We start from the raw sequence: 15558 nt of genomic DNA on the forward strand, positions 1-15558 counted from the left end.
AGTATCTAGTTTATTTTCCTGAACCCTGCTAGGATCCTTTGCAAAGATACCTACCTTTTAAACTTTTTTTTTTAATCAAATAGTTAATATTCAGTATGCGGTGCCTGATATCAGATCCCACTGGTCTTTCTTTAAAAAGGAACAGAAAAGTTATTTAATATGTTAGGGAATAAAAAGAGAAGGAGATAGATGCTCTGCTGTTGAACTTCTACGGGCTTCTGAGAAAACGACAAGACTCAGTGACACAGAGATACCCTCATTCTCTGCTCAGGTTCAATTAGCTGAAACTAATTACATTCTCTTCCCTAGAGTAATTTTGGAAGCAAATGGAAGAAAGGTAACTCTTCTTCAAAAGAGGAAACATTTAAAGTCCTGATGATATAAATGCCATTGAAAAGTTTTTCACCATGTTCCTCATCTTCACAAAGCAAAAAATTTTCAACTTGAAAATGCAGGAATGTCAGCATAGGTTACTTAAGTTGCAGGTCACCCGCATCTGTGACACACACCCTGAGCTGAACTCTACACCCAATTCACAATATGTGCAACCTGGGCTTTTGGGAAGCATAGTAATATTTGTTTTAATTACAACTTATTCACATTCCCATCTTAATTCATTGTCCTCTATTAATAAACGTGTGGCACGTAAGCTCCTAAATGGAAAAATGGAGTAACATTAAAAAAGAAAACAATCAAGAAATTAAAAAAAAAAAAAAAAAAAAAAAAACACAACCACACATACTTTACCACAAATATGTTGCACATAAGGTAAATTCAGTTTCTGGATCTGTTATCAAGTAATATCTCACAAAGTGAAGAGATAAAATGTTTGTCCCAAGAAGAAAAAAGAGAAGGAACAGATGCAGCTTGCTCTTTGGCACAGTGTATAGCACTTGACAAAGTTTGGAAAGAAAAGCCTGTAGCTCCCTTTTTACCTCACCAAGACAAAATGTGCAAATAGCTATAATCCCCTCCTCATTTGGAGGCCAATAAAACAACTGTTAATGCATACAGTATTATAATAGGTTTAACAGTAAAATGCATCCATTTGGCTTTCCCTAGGAATTTGGTTTTTTGGACTTGTTGCCCAGTGATCTACGCAATTTCACAGTTCAGTAATATTTAAGAAAAGCTTCATACCTTCTGAAATATCACTCTACTGCTCTGATTAAATAAATTTAAATCTCTCCCTCTCCACCCTCAACTATCATGAAACAGATGGAAAATACATTATAGTAGAAGCTCTCATAGAATTATTTTCACCTTCAAATATCAATCACTGATCACAGTGTATTCCTTTACATGTATAACATATCAAATGAACTCCACTGTGAGAAAAGTCCAAGTTAGACCTACTGGGAGTCCACTACAGTTACCGAGAAGTCCATTGGGTTTTTGTGGTTGGGGTTTTTTTAGTTGGTTGGATGACAGTTTTTTGGTTGATTAGATGGGGATTTTTTCCATAATAGATGCAATACATAGTGTTAGGAGAACTAAATATGTCTAAGTACCTTTCTGGTACTGCTGCTAGGTACCCTTCAAGATGATCCTTTAAAATGTACGATTTCCACACCTAAGTCTAGCGCTACACACCATCAGATCTAAGATCAACACTCAGGAAAGAGTCTCCTTGTACATAAGCAAAACAATCTGCAGCTGAAAGTTCAGAGGCTCACCTGCTTTCCTCATGCTTGTTTCACAGAGCTTTAAGATTTTGCTTTAAATTGCATTTGTGAGGTCTCTGAAATTTGGCTCTCTTATGTATGTTTTAGATCACTGAGGTCACAAGGATTCTTTGGCACTTGTACAGTGAGAAGTAATCGGTGTACATCCAAAAGGAAAAAAAACCCAACAAAAACTCCCTTTGAAAGATCAAGCAATGAAGAGGGAACACAGGGGACCTTATTTTCCAGATTACGTGTTTCACCACTCATGATTGTTTTCTTCCTTATCCTTCCCAGCACTACAAGTTACTTACATTCATTAAAAAAAAAAAAAAATAAATGCATCCAGTGCAGAGTTGTGTATAAATCAAAATTCAATTGTTTGAGTATCTGAACTCAATAAATTTCACAAACAGGAGAGGAGCTGTATGCAAAAGGAACACATTATTCAATCACAGACAGCCAATCAAGCTAGCAAAACACAAATGAAAATCCCTGCTGAGTTACAGGCTGAAGAGATATCTGGAACAACAATGTGGCCATCTACTTCTACCTTTGCTACAACAGATAAGGTATTATTCTGTATCTTTAAAAGACAATCCTACTGTGCTAATTCAGCAGAGCTTTAGCAAGTGTGAGAGAAGAATCACAGACGTCTGCCCATCCTGACAGAGCACAATACTTTCTGCCCTGAGTAGTCCCAAAGAAGTCACACAGCATGCCAGGTACAAAGTATTTGCAGAAGTGAGCCCTCAGACAGGGCTACAAAAGCTCTGGGTTAAGGAAGCACACACCAACTTGCTTCCTCTTGATCTGTTACACAGCTTGACAGTAACAGATAGCCAGTTGCATTAGTGTCAATGTACAGATAAGTTTCTCTCAGTATCTGTCACAAAAAACAGACGCAGTATCAGTGTGCCAGCTGCATTATCGGTCACTCCATAGCTGATCATAGTTAATAACATCCTCGAGCCCAGACAGGACACGCAGAGAGCAATTACAAGCCTGTGCCACCGTCACCCAGATCGGTCTGACTCGGAGCTGCCGACTCGGCGCGCACTCGACGAGTGCCTGCCCACCACCTTTTCCCTCTCCAACACATTAGGCTGCCTCAATATGGGGCCAGAGTTTGTTTTGAAACTCTTAACAGGATCACTGAAAGAAAAGAGGAAAAATACCATAAATGATCCTCTGGACTGCTTCCAGAGTAGCGTGTTCTCCTAGCGATTGCTTTGGAAGCAAGCCAAAAATGGGAAATGTTCTTGCAAATGAGCACGCCACCAGGCTCAAGTACAAGTTATCATTTAATTCTTTTGTCAACATCAGCGCAGTTAGAAATTAAGAAGCCTGTTCAAAAAAATAGGTTACTTGAATTCCAGTCACCAAACATCAATTTCTTCTCTATCCATCCCTGCCATGCTCACTCAGCTCATGTCCCCCACCCCCTTCCTAACATACACTGGGGGTTTTTTGGGATATTTTCTCTCCCTTATTGAAAGTCAAATAAAATTAGTATATTAATTACATCAAAGATAACTAGGTCTGTAATCAAGAGCAAGTTAACTAAAAAAAGGAAAAAAAATCAGTCACTCAGAAAAAAAAAAATCTAAAACCTCAACACAGATTTCTACGGGACACAGCACTTAATATTTTTAACAGAACTCTAATACAGTCTACTGAACAGTTTTGCCGGGGCAGTTTTTCACATTACAATTACTCCTAATGAGATCACCCTCTGCAGTGTTTAAGACTTCATCCTTTCCCAACAGAACAATGAAAGATTTGTGTGGAGCTACGAAGACCTCAGATCAACTCCACTCACTTCACCTTCTCCTGAATTTCCTCATAGAAACTCGTCAAAAGCAGAACTGTGTTTTTTCATGTGGACAAACTATTAATAAAGAGATTCATTTACTTATCCTCTACAGTTTTTGAAGTCCTCATCAGACTGAGGCACCTCAGACTCAGTGAGCACTGCCAGCTTTGTTTTTGAGATGATGTAAATTTCTCCTCTTCATAGATTTGTGGGGGCTCTTCCACTTTTTCACTTACAATATTTCTCATCAACAAACATCTGCCTATCTTGCAATAAACATATGGTGATAGAACTCCTTGTATTATCTTGTGATAAAAATTATAGACCTTGTATTAAATGTACATGAAAATACCCGTCTCCAAACAAACTGCAGATTCTCTTGTTCTTACTGGAAGCAAAGACAATAAAATATTTTTTCTCGTGCTAAACAGAAATATCTTATGCCTGTAGCCCCAGTAACAGCAAGGCTAAGGGTAAGTATAATTCTAGGAACATGGTTAAATGAATTAGTCTTGAATCAGGAAGTACAACTCAATAGTCTCTGATCAGCTAGTATTTTAAAATAATCACAATGATTCAACTGAATGCCAAAAATTTAGAGTTAGTTTTGTGCAAAAAAAAATTATAGAAAGCATATCATACTTTATTCTCAAAATTTGATATTCTATTTGAAATATCTGTCTTGCATTTAGTTTTTACACACTTGAAACAAATCTTTAGCTTGGTTTTGATTTTGGGTGTATTCTTCCCCTTACTAACCACACCCATTCTGTCTACTACATACATTTTAGCTTCCTTATAATTATGTCAGGGATCATGTGAAAGAACAAACTGTTTACCTACTCATACCTGACATGATTGCTACAATGTTCTGTGATAGGTATGATTTACTCAGCCTTACCAAAAGGTACAAGCAACACATTAATCAGTTAATAATTTTAGTCCTAAACCTGTCTTTATACTTACGACTTCAATCTTTTTCTTTAAATTTAAAACTGCATTGCACAACCACTGGTTTTCATAATCGGACTGACTGATTTAGATTAACCAGTGTGAACTTCACAGATTGAGGATCTGAAAACCTTAAAAGCAGACTGATGATGAATTTCTCTTTTAAAAAAGCGAAAAAAATAATAATAATAATTAAAAAAAAACAAACAGAAAAATCTGGTAGAACATGACCTACAATTTACAGGAAGTTGTGTGTTTACTTACGTTCACACGTGTCTCCTTTCTGCTGGTATCCTGCTTTGCAGATACATTTTCCAATAGGCACTAACCATTCTCCCTCCGCGCTACAGTGCATCTTCGGCGAGTTCTCCGCCTCCTCCTCCGCGCTGCTGACACAAGTTCCTCGCACTTCAACTAAAGAGGAAAACTCTGAGCCAGTCACTGTGTCAGGAAAAATAGCTAAGTTCTCAATGATGGACCAGCACTTCTTGTAGTAGACTTTGACAGAGACCAAAGCAATGCAGGCCCCTACGTCCTGAAACGCAAGATAGAATCCTTTTTTGGACAAAGGTCCAATTTCTCTCACCTCTGTGTTAAGTTTCATTTTTCTCTCCCCAAGATCACCCTGGGTAAAACTTTCATCTGCTGCAATAGTGTCTATTTTTACATATTGGTTTTCTCGGATACTCCTGCCAGTGTCGTAGTCTGTTTCATAATAATACAAGTTAAAAGTTTCTTTACAAGTCCCCAGAACTCCAGGAAGACTGTTACAATCCCTCAGAGTGAATTTCAGTTCTACAAAAATCCTTTGTGCATTGCTTTTTGCAATCCAGTTAGTCCGAAGCCAGTTGTTTTGGTTTGATTCCATCACCTGGCATACCTGGTATGTTCGTATAGGAGTGTAGTTTTCATCCAGTCCACTAATTTCTTCCCACTAAAATGATAACAAACAGTTAGTAATAAACAAGAAGTATGTCACCAGTTGTAACTACTGAGTATTTAAAGAAGTTTTGCACAACTCACATTTCCCTTCTTTTTAACAGTAAGTTGTTAAAAATACTGTTAAGCACCTAAATGAAGAAAATATATATTAATACAGGAGTAGGCTCTCTCTCCTTTCATGTCTTTCCCACATACAACTTCTAAAAATCATTGTCCTATCATGGGCACAGTTGAAATGGGGCAGCTTCAGAAAAGGCTGTTTAGCATACCACGTTCTGATTTCACCCTGAGCTCACACACACTTCTTTAATGTCACAATGGGTTTTGAGCGAGCAAAGACCAAAAGGAGTGAGGCAGCTTCTCTTTCAAAGAAACCTAATGTCAGTGAAATCTTAGAAACTGAAATTGCTTAGCATTAGAGTACACAAAACTCGTGCATATAAAGCTTCCAGTGAAACTTGCAGTTGTATATAGAAAGCATGGGATCAGGTCCTGAAACTCATGAGTCAGATGATTCCCACCCCTATGTGATCGAAATGGCATAGAGAGAGGGCAAGAGAAAATTGACAGAATTAAAAATCTGAAAGAAAGAAAGAAAACATTTTAATTGTCTCCCTTTCTTTCAGTGTACCTTCTGTTTTATTTACAAACTGAAAACATAAGTAGCCACTGTTTGTCCAGTGGCTGCACCCCTATTAGAAGGGGCAAACTTCATTTAGCTGGCAGTTCAAATGAACCATGAGACTACACACAGAATTAAAAACAACCTGTATGACTGAAAGCTCTCTGGTTCAAAGCCTGAGTTTTGTTGATTCTCTTTCTTTAGGTTACCAACTGAATAACGAGCTGGTAAGCCTTTAACAATCCCAGAGTCTTTAACAGCCTTTGGTAGCGTGGGAATTTGCACCTCCAGCAATGGCAAACCTTCCACTGAAATCAACCAGGCAGATCTGCCCAGGTGTAACCAAAACAATCCTCATCTCTCACCTTTTTTCACATTTCTTGTAACATTTCAGTGCCTGCAGAAACTGCAGCTGTAGTAAATTAGAGGAGGGGGGTGAGCTATCGTCACCCCAGGATACAGGCAACCATGACTTCTCTGGATGGCACTCAGCCCTCTGGCCCTGTGTCAATAATGCACTTAAGCTCACGCTTAAGATCAGTGACTGTACTTATGAGCTTAATGGTAAGCACATGCTTAAGTGCTTTGTGGGACTTGTATAGTCGGCACCTCTGCAGGAGAGAGCATCCACTGACATTCCTCATGCCGGCAACCAAGCATGGAAGGCATTGGCTTCCCAGATCAGGAGCCACACAGTATACATTTCTCTGCAAGCCTATTTGACAGCAAATGAGACCATTTTAATGTTGTTGTCTGTTTCAGGAAAAAACAGATGTGGCTGAATTGATGCTGGAAGTTATCACCACAAAATATATCACAGCTGCAGATGCTGAAATGCACAGAAGTTGGAAATATCAAAGTGCATTTCAAGGACCTACAGTTAATACAGATGAGATATATACAGTATTATATATTATATGCATATGGAATTAAATGATTGAAATAGATTATTAAATGCTCATGGAGTTAACTGAAGTGATTGCATATGGAACAGTATTAACCTCTGAACAAAAGAATGTCTATCTTCATAACAGATTTATTAGAGCTGAATGAGTAATTTTTTTCACCTCTATAAGAGCTAGAAAAAATGGGGCCCTGGACTGAGAGGGCTTGGGCTATACTATGATAATAAAAAACATCTCCCCATTAAAAAAAAAAAATCCCATCAAGATGACAAAAAAGGCATAAAGCCTAAAATTTTGCCAGGTAATGCTATGTCCTTTGAGGTTTCTTTGAGATGGTTTCGGGGGGTTTTTTTGTTTTATATTTTATCTTGTGCAAGCATTCTTCCCTTAAAACACCAAGCCAGATTCTGCAAGGAGATATTCAGTAAGACAATGCATTCCATCTTTAACATGAAAGTGACTCTCATGCACCACACAACAGAATCTGTCTCCTTGAGTTCTGATGTGGATTGCTCCACCAAAACAAATCCTCATTCCTCCTCAAAAAAACCAACAAACTGAAATAAACAAAAAAGAAAGCAACAAACAAAATACATTTTACAAAATCAACCTACTCTTCGTAATACAACACAAATGTGTTTTCTCAGAGTCAAAATCCTACTACATGAGACTAGCTGGCATCAAAGAGATTCTTATGTTACAATCAAGAAAAATAATAAATTCACACAAAAACCACTGCTTTTTGTGATCCCTAGCATTAAGCACTGGAACTATCTTTCCATATTTTGCCAAAGCAAAAAAATTAGGGAAATGTGATTTATGATGCAATTATGCAATCAGAGTGTCTGCAGCAAAAAAAATATGTATCAGTACTTCAAGATGTTTTCACCTACGGCAGGTAAGACCACCATCCATTGAAGTTTTCTTATAGTGAACAATTTCACAGAAAGAAAACTCCGCTTTTCTTTGTCTTGCTGCAAAATATGGTGCTATACATGCAAATCTGTTTGAATATGCCCTGTTCTATTGGTTTCAATTTATGGTATTTTAACTTCTTCGTTATCCTAACAGCATTAAATGTAGCATTTGCAGTTGAATGAGGCATTTAACGAGTGTCTGACTGATATATTCTCTACTGTGATTATGCAGTAGTTTCTCTCAAAATTTTCTGTGCTCATTCCCATGAAGTCTTTATTGCATAGTAAATAATTCAGTAATTAAAATTATAAAAACATTTATTTTCAAAATTACATTATTAAAATGGTAGTTTTATGTTAATTTACAGACAACTTTTTCTGAACACTTCCACACATGCAAATCTAGCCATTAGTTTTGATTCACTTTTAATTTGTGATTGAAATTCACTTCTACCTCTGAAACTTGCTTTTTACTATTTATTGAATTGGACCCTACTTTCATCTTTCAGTATGTTGATGTGGAACACGTGCTGACATGTCTTTCATTATCTACAGGTTAGCTTAATATAAGTGCCACCAAGGTAATCTTCCAAACTCCTCTGGCAAAGGCTTCAATCAGCGCAAGCAACTAATGCTGAGGTTATTGGCCATCACACACATTGAGCCTGGGTTACATTCCCTCCGAAGTCCTTAGATTAGTTCCCAGTTTATGCTTGTATTGATACTACAATCTTGCTTTTAAAGAAAGACACTTCCACATTTTCATTCTTATTTAAAGGATTTGTTACACTTTTATATCCCTACTCACACTTCACGCTCTTCTGGCTTCAGATTTCTTAATGAACTGAAGATTAAGGGACTGATCCCCCAGGTTCCTGTTCGTGCAAGGCGTCACAATAGATTCAGCAAGACTGTTTCCATGAGCAAGAACTGTCCATGTAATTTATGATTTGTCAGACTAAGTTCATATAGGACTGAGTTAAGACAGGACAATATATCCATTATATCTTTCTGAAAATGTTCTTCCTCAAGGCTTGAGGAATAAGAGGTTTTATAACACTTTTAATTCAGACTGAAAGCAGCATTTCCCAACTTTACATATATAATAAATAAGACAATAAAACTGATGTTTCTAAACATCTCATTTTTATAATGGTGTAATTTACAATGGTACATTTCATAGAATGCCATAAGATTAATTTGTACGCAAGCTGGAGGTGGCCTTAACCACATAATTCGTGCCTAGTTCCAGATATCAAGCTCCTCAAGGCTTGGGGATGTTTCAAGTTTGGAATGTCATTTCAAACACATCTGCAGTAAAAATGTTTTTATTTTAGAGCACTTCAATCTGTGCTATTCAATTACAAAGAAAACATCGTAAACAAATTTATGATCACCCATTCTACAGAAAATGAAAAACATATTTTTAGAAAGTTTCCACACAGAAGCAGATCTGTTGTTACTAAGGGGAGAAAAAAAAGTGATTTAAAATACTGTGTTATAAACATACAGTGTAATCCTTTTACAGCACAAAAAAATACACTACAAAACAAAAAAGTAATAAAAGTTTACAAAGAGCCACTTGCTTTTAATTGGCTTGTACATTTGTACAGTGTAACCTGAAGTTTCATTCTAAAAATGAAGAAGCCATAAATACTTGGTATGATTACTGAGAGAAATATGAGGGGGAACTAGTTTAAAGCAAGTCTTTCAGCTGCTTTGATAAACTGACTACTCATCTTTAGGAACTTAAGTTTTGCCTGCAGTACTTACCCCATTGGGAGGAGAGGAAATCCATTCCAACTCTGTCTGTTGTGCTTTAGAGTCCAGCAGTATTACTAAAAAAAAGGAAAAAAAATGAAATTCCACAGCTTGTTAAACATAACAAGGGTGGATTTAAAACTAAGGAACAAAAGACAAATTTTAAAAAGTGATAGAATGAACATAATTTTTGTACGGATTAATAGTTCTTCTTCCTATTGTTAAAAAAAATTATCTGCAACCCCAACTAGCTATTTATTTGTAAACAGACAAATCATTCTCTGCCATTCACATATAAGCAGACACACATATCTGCTTATACGTGAGAGTAAATACATAAATCTTTACAATTTCATTGCTTAAAACAGAGTGAGGGATTTTTAGTGCTCTGAAGTACTATTAATCAGTCATTAAGATGCATGCTCCCTCCCTCTCCGTTTTCATAAGGACATTTTCCATATGCTGGTCATTACAATCAGCTTAAAGCACACAGACATTTCAACGCATTTCCAAACTGATTTATACAGGACTGGTCTATACCTCGCCAAAAGTCACATTGAAAAAGCAATGATCTTTTTTGAGTGTCAAAATGAAAAATACTTTCACAAGTATTTTTATTTCACAAGTAGCAGCAATAATTCTGCAAATAAATGACAACCAGGAATATAGAAAATAAAAGACTCTGCAATTACCTCACACCTCGCATACACAAAATCAGCCTAATTCACTTTATGGTAATAGCTTCCTAAAATCTTCACATCATGGTGACATTTATATACAGAAAGACATCAGTTCTAGCAGTACCACAACTATTTTCAGCTAAATGTAACCCTACCTCCAAAAGTGGTTAATCACAGCCTAATAAACCAGCTCTTTAGTAGCATTCCTAATTTGAAGCTATTCCATATACCTTTAGCTATAAAGCTATTTATAACTTTATACACAGCACTTCTGTGCTGTCTAAGATATTTAGATGTGTGACTTAAGGCTGTAACTTGAAGCAACTTTTGCAGGTCTAACAAAACAGTTTTAATTCTAGCTTTGGCCCTTTCTCCAAGAAGAATTTAACACAAAATAACACTGAATTACTAAAAAGATGCCTAAAAATTCATTCAGCAATACACATGGCATGTTAGCTGAACACAAAAAGGTAGCTTCCAGGCCTGTATTTCAGTAATGAAGTGGAACTACTCATTAAGGAAGTTTGATAGTCTCCCTCTAGAAAGATTACCTGCTTATGTCATTAAGGTTGGATTCAAGGGGCTTTACTTTGTAACACTTTCTATAGAAAAGCAGGTGGTGTATGCGGCGGCTTGTTAAACAAGAACATTTATAATGGTCCTGGAAAAAAAAGGTACCACCAAAAATTTAACCGTTTCAGCACCAGCACGCTACGGCTGCAATTCATTATACTTTTTATTTGGCAGTAATTCTCCACCACGTAGCAACGGGTGAGCACATCAGAGAAAGAAAAGATAACAAGCAAACAAAACAAACAAAAAGAAAACCCACAAAGAAACAAACAAAAAGAAACCCCAACACAGAAACCCCTGCTCTGCAAACACCCCTTGTAAAGAAATCGTGGCGTTCCTTCTGGCATCCAAAGTTACCGAGGAAGAGCTTTCCAAGCCAGCGGCTGCTGCCCTGCTCCCAGCGCGGGGAGACCCGCGGCTGTCCCGGCTCGTTCAGCAGCGCGGGGAAGTGATGCGGGGGACGGCGCCGCGCCCCGCGCCCCCCGCCGGCAGCCGCAGGGGCTCCGCAGCCTCCCGCGCCGGGAGCGCACCAGGGCTGCTGCGCGCTCCCTCCGCGGGGAGCTGCGGAGCGCCAAGGGAGGCGGAGAGGCGGCGGGCGAAGCGCGGGGGTGCGGCCGCGGGCAATGGGCTCAGCGGGGCTCCGCGCAGGCGGGGAGCAGCGGCCTCTCGCCTCCGCGGGGAGCCGCAGCCGCGCTCCCGGCGCTGCGCGGAGCTGCGCGCAGGCGGCCGCGCCCCCGCGCCGAAGAGCGGGGCTTGGCGGCCGAGCCGCAGCGGAGCGCCGGTCCCGCGGCCGCCCCCGCCACACCCCCGACAGCCGCGGCTTTGGAGGAAGCGCCCGGGACAGCGGCCCCAGAAGGGAGCCCGGAGCTCCCGCAGCCACGGAGCGGACAGACAGCCCGCTCCCCGTGTCCGCGCTGGACCTGAGCGTCCTGGCAGCTGGCAGAGAGCTCCGCAGGTAACGCGGTCACTTTCTCGCTTAGAGAGACAGACGGACCCTGCCCCGTTCCTCTCTGGGATCTCACCACGGCTTCTATTGAGCTACAGAAAGGAAACTCGGAAAACTTTTCAGCCTTTACCCCTCCCATCCCTTTCCCGTACCCAGCAGGGAGGGGTAGGAAACCACGCGGGGCTGCTGCCACCATCGGCGAGGCCGGCGGTGAAGCTGCAAAGTTACTTTTTTTGTTGTTATTTTGTTTTGGGTTTGTTTTGTTGTTTTTGGTTTTTGTTTTTTAACTCGCTCTTTCTTCCGCGAGAGTTTTCTGCGCTTGCAGCAGGTAGCCGCTATCAATCCCTGTCTGCCGCTCGCCCCCTCCTGACCCTCCTTTGGCTAGGTGATTTTCCCCGAATATACAGACATTATACACGCACACTCATAGGTATAGATGTATATATAACCACCCACACACGCGTAACACAGGAAAAGCCGGGATAGGCTACCAGTGGGAAGCACCGGCGTAGCTCCGAGGACGGAGCAAGCCGAAGGGCAGAGCGGCACAGGCAGCCCGCACCCTCCCCGCCTGCCTCCCTGTCCGACTGCCCAGCCCTTCTCCTCTCCCCACCCCATGGCTACTGGTTAGTGCTCCCCGCGGGAGGGTTTCTGTGCTTTACAGCCCCTCCAAATAAACTTTCGAAATGCTGCTACGGAAAGGCTCCTTCTTCTTTCCCTCTCTAATCTCGCCATCGACTTCGTCTTTTAAGGGCAGAGTACATTTTAACTGAGGCGTTTTTTAAAGCTCCAAATGATATTTTATTGCATGCCAGAAATTTAATGAAAAATACTGACGCATCCAGCTGAGGCGGGGGGGTGGGGGGAGGAACCCCAAACGCATACATATGCAGAGGCACCGAAAATGCCCTGCCTTCCCCTTCCCATGTCATGTCGTGTGTGTCTTCATCCCCCCCCGCCGAAGATGGAGACGGACCTTCGCCTTCGGCTGTCAAGCGCGAGCAGGGCGCTCCTTTAAATCATTTCGGATTTTCTCAGCGTGAAAAAAGAGACTCCCAGATGGGCTTTGTGAATTGATTTTAAACACCTCCATCAGTCTCTGATACAAAACTGACTGATTTGTCTCCGTGCGCGGGGGAAACAAATGTGCGGGGTGCGCCTTACACAGATAGCAATATAGGACTGACGAGAACGGGGAAGCTCCGTTGTGCTACGCAGATGGTGTAAGAACCCTAAACCTCTCTCCAGCGATGCCGGGGGAGAGCACACACACTGCAGGCACAGTAAGCCGGGCTGTATGTATCCTCTAAATACATGCCCAGCCTGCACGGCTGGGACGTGCCAAACTGCACCCCGATGCTCCTTCCCGCGGTCTGTGCCCGGCCCCGCTGAGCCGGAGGAGCGCTGCAGGCCCCCGGCGGGGAGCGCCCCGCAGCCCCAGCGCCGCGCTCCGCCTTGCCTCCCACCAAGCGTCCCGAGCCCTGAAACTCGGCCCTCAGCCCCTGCCCAGGGAGCAGCGAGGAAAGCCGCCCTCCCCTCACCTCCTCGGGAGGAGCAGGGCTGGCACGGGAAAGCGACATTCCCCGGCACGGATACCCGGGCCGGGGGCTCTCCCAGCCCCATTCCTCCCCATCACGTGCGAATGCTTCGCAAACCTCATTCCTGGGAGCAAAAGCAGTTGTCCCGGTCCCTCACACATACACAGGCACAGCCCCCAGTGAATGCCGTGTTTTTTCCACCCTCCCACCTCAACTAAAAAGTCTTTTTTTTTTTTTTTTTTTTCCTGAGAGGGGGGCTGATAAGCAGCTAGCAGGGGCAGGAAGGTCCCCTACTGAGCCACCAAACAGACTTCATGAGCAAAAGCAATAAATAAGCTCAAACTTTTTGTTTTCCGCATCACCTTACCTTCTTTTGCAGCCTGTGCCTCCCCCGTGTGTGCAAAGCGGAACAGCCAGACGGAGCACAAAATAATCCAAGAAGGGAGCCTACTTTGGAAAGCCATAGTGCAGGAGCGGGGTGATTTTATATTTCTAGCTCTCTATTCCTAGACACTGCCACTGCCGCCGCTTGGTGGGTGCTAGAGGACGGTGGAGAATTTGCTGTGCTAGTCTGTGGCTCGGCGCTCCCTCCCTCCAGGCTGCCTTTCTCTCCTTCGCCTCCTTCTCCTCCGCCTCCGCGCCGCTGCCCGGCTCCCGCACCGGGCCGGCCGCCCGCCAGCCCCGACTGCAGCCCGGCCGCCCGCGCCGCGCGCCGATAATATCAATGAGGGCAAGGGGGCGGGGCCTCGGCCGTGGAGCGGCCCGTCCCTCAACGTGACTGACAGCGCCTTCTGCCCAATCAGCAGCGGCTATCGGCGGCCGGCGGGCCGAGCCGCCCCCTGAGTCGCCGCGGCCAGGGGGGCGGGGCCGGCGGCGCTGGCCAATGAGCGCGCGGCGGTGTCGGGTGTCTGCCGGTGCCGGGGAGCCGCGGGCTGCAGCGCCGGGACGGAGGGGCTGAGGCGCGAGCGGGGCGCCGAGCCTGGGCGGCTCCCGGTGCTGTCCCGCACGCCTGGGAGCGACTGCCCGGATCGTCCTGCGAGCGAGGGGACATCCGTGCATCCCCCCCCCCCAGGGTTCCCTGTGCTCTCTCCGCGTCGCAGCCGCCGGGGTAGCGAGGGAGAAGGGTCCCTGCCAGGTCCGGCCTCTGTCCGAAGCCGAGCAGCCGCCGGCGGGTTCCCGCACTGCTCCTGCGCGGTGCCCGCCTGTGGCCGGGCTGAGCGCGCACCTGGGTCGCTGCCACAGAAAGGGAAACTTGGGCAGAAGCTGCGGGATGGTTCCCTGAGACAGCCCTGCCACAACAGCCAAGTTCCTCGGGGCTGACATCACTGGGGATCCCTTCCCTCTTTTGCGTTCGTATTTTCCGCCCCGCGTCTCCCGTTTGCCCCAGATGTGAAGAACAGTTTAATGGCAATATAGATATTGTGTGGGAAAGGAGAGGCTGCCTCCCCCCTGCCCTCTCCGGGTGTAACCTGAAGCGCGTGTAATCCTCTAACAATGAGACAAATAGGAGGGGGAGGGAAAAAAAAAAAAGTGAAACCCGAGGGGGAGAGGAACTTGCCAAATTTCTCTTGTCAGCGCTCATCCTGCGGACCGGGAGAGCTTTTGCCGGGGATCCATCACGCCCCCACCCCTCCGCTTTCCTTTCTCCAAACCTACGCCTCGCTCCTTCGGAGTGAAACAACTGCGGGACAGACACAAAAACTCACCGCTCCCCCCGAAGGAGGCCGCGGAGCGGAGCGCGGTGCGCGGGGCACGGCGCCTCGGTGCGAGCGCTCCTCTCCCGGGCCGCGCCGGGGCCGGGGCCGCGCAGCCCCCGCGGCGAGAGGCGGCGGCCCCAGCTGCGGTCCCCGCTCTACGCCCCCTGCTCGGCCCCTGCCTCCTCCACCTCTGTCCCGCGCAACCTTCCCGGGGCCGATGCCGAGCGGTATGGACCGGGTTTTGTACTGCTCCGCTAAAGGTCCATGGTCGTGTCCTTTCGAAGGATAGACACTGCGATATAAACAGAATTAGTGACTGTCGTCTCGGAAGCAAGCGAAGGCAGCGAAGAGACAGGGGTGTAACTGCAATTCGGTGGCAAGATTGTGCGAGAATCTGAAACACGCCTTGCGTAGATGCGGAGCCTCATATAGAAAATGTTATGCCATAAATGGGAATTTAAGTTGGGGGGAGGTTTGTTTGTGGAACCTTTAGGTAGATAAGACAAAATTAGAATTACTAGTACAAATAATAACAATATTGCAATG

The 15558-nt window shown here is 43.9% G+C and overlaps 1 protein-coding gene across 4 annotated transcripts in view; it reads right to left on the reverse strand.

Annotated features, from left to right (window-relative positions):
- Nucleotides 1-13981, reverse strand: part of EPHA7 (EPH receptor A7) — a 163035-nt gene extending 149054 nt beyond the window's left edge. For all 4 annotated transcript variants that reach the window (XM_066547497.1, XM_066547498.1, XM_066547493.1 and 1 more), the window contains exons 1-3: nucleotides 13683-13981; nucleotides 9591-9655; nucleotides 4696-5365 (exon numbers count right to left, since the gene is read on the reverse strand). In XM_066547497.1, the coding sequence (XP_066403594.1) occupies nucleotides 4696-5365; nucleotides 9591-9655; nucleotides 13683-13779 (832 nt within the window). In that variant the 5' untranslated portion in view covers nucleotides 13780-13981. The remainder of the gene's footprint in view (nucleotides 1-4695; nucleotides 5366-9590; nucleotides 9656-13682) is intronic.
- Nucleotides 13982-15558: the final 1577 nt, after the last annotated feature.

Source organism: Molothrus aeneus, chromosome 3 (assembly GCF_037042795.1).
Source record: "Molothrus aeneus isolate 106 chromosome 3, BPBGC_Maene_1.0, whole genome shotgun sequence".
In the NCBI taxonomy this organism is placed as follows: domain Eukaryota; kingdom Metazoa; phylum Chordata; class Aves; order Passeriformes; family Icteridae; genus Molothrus; species Molothrus aeneus.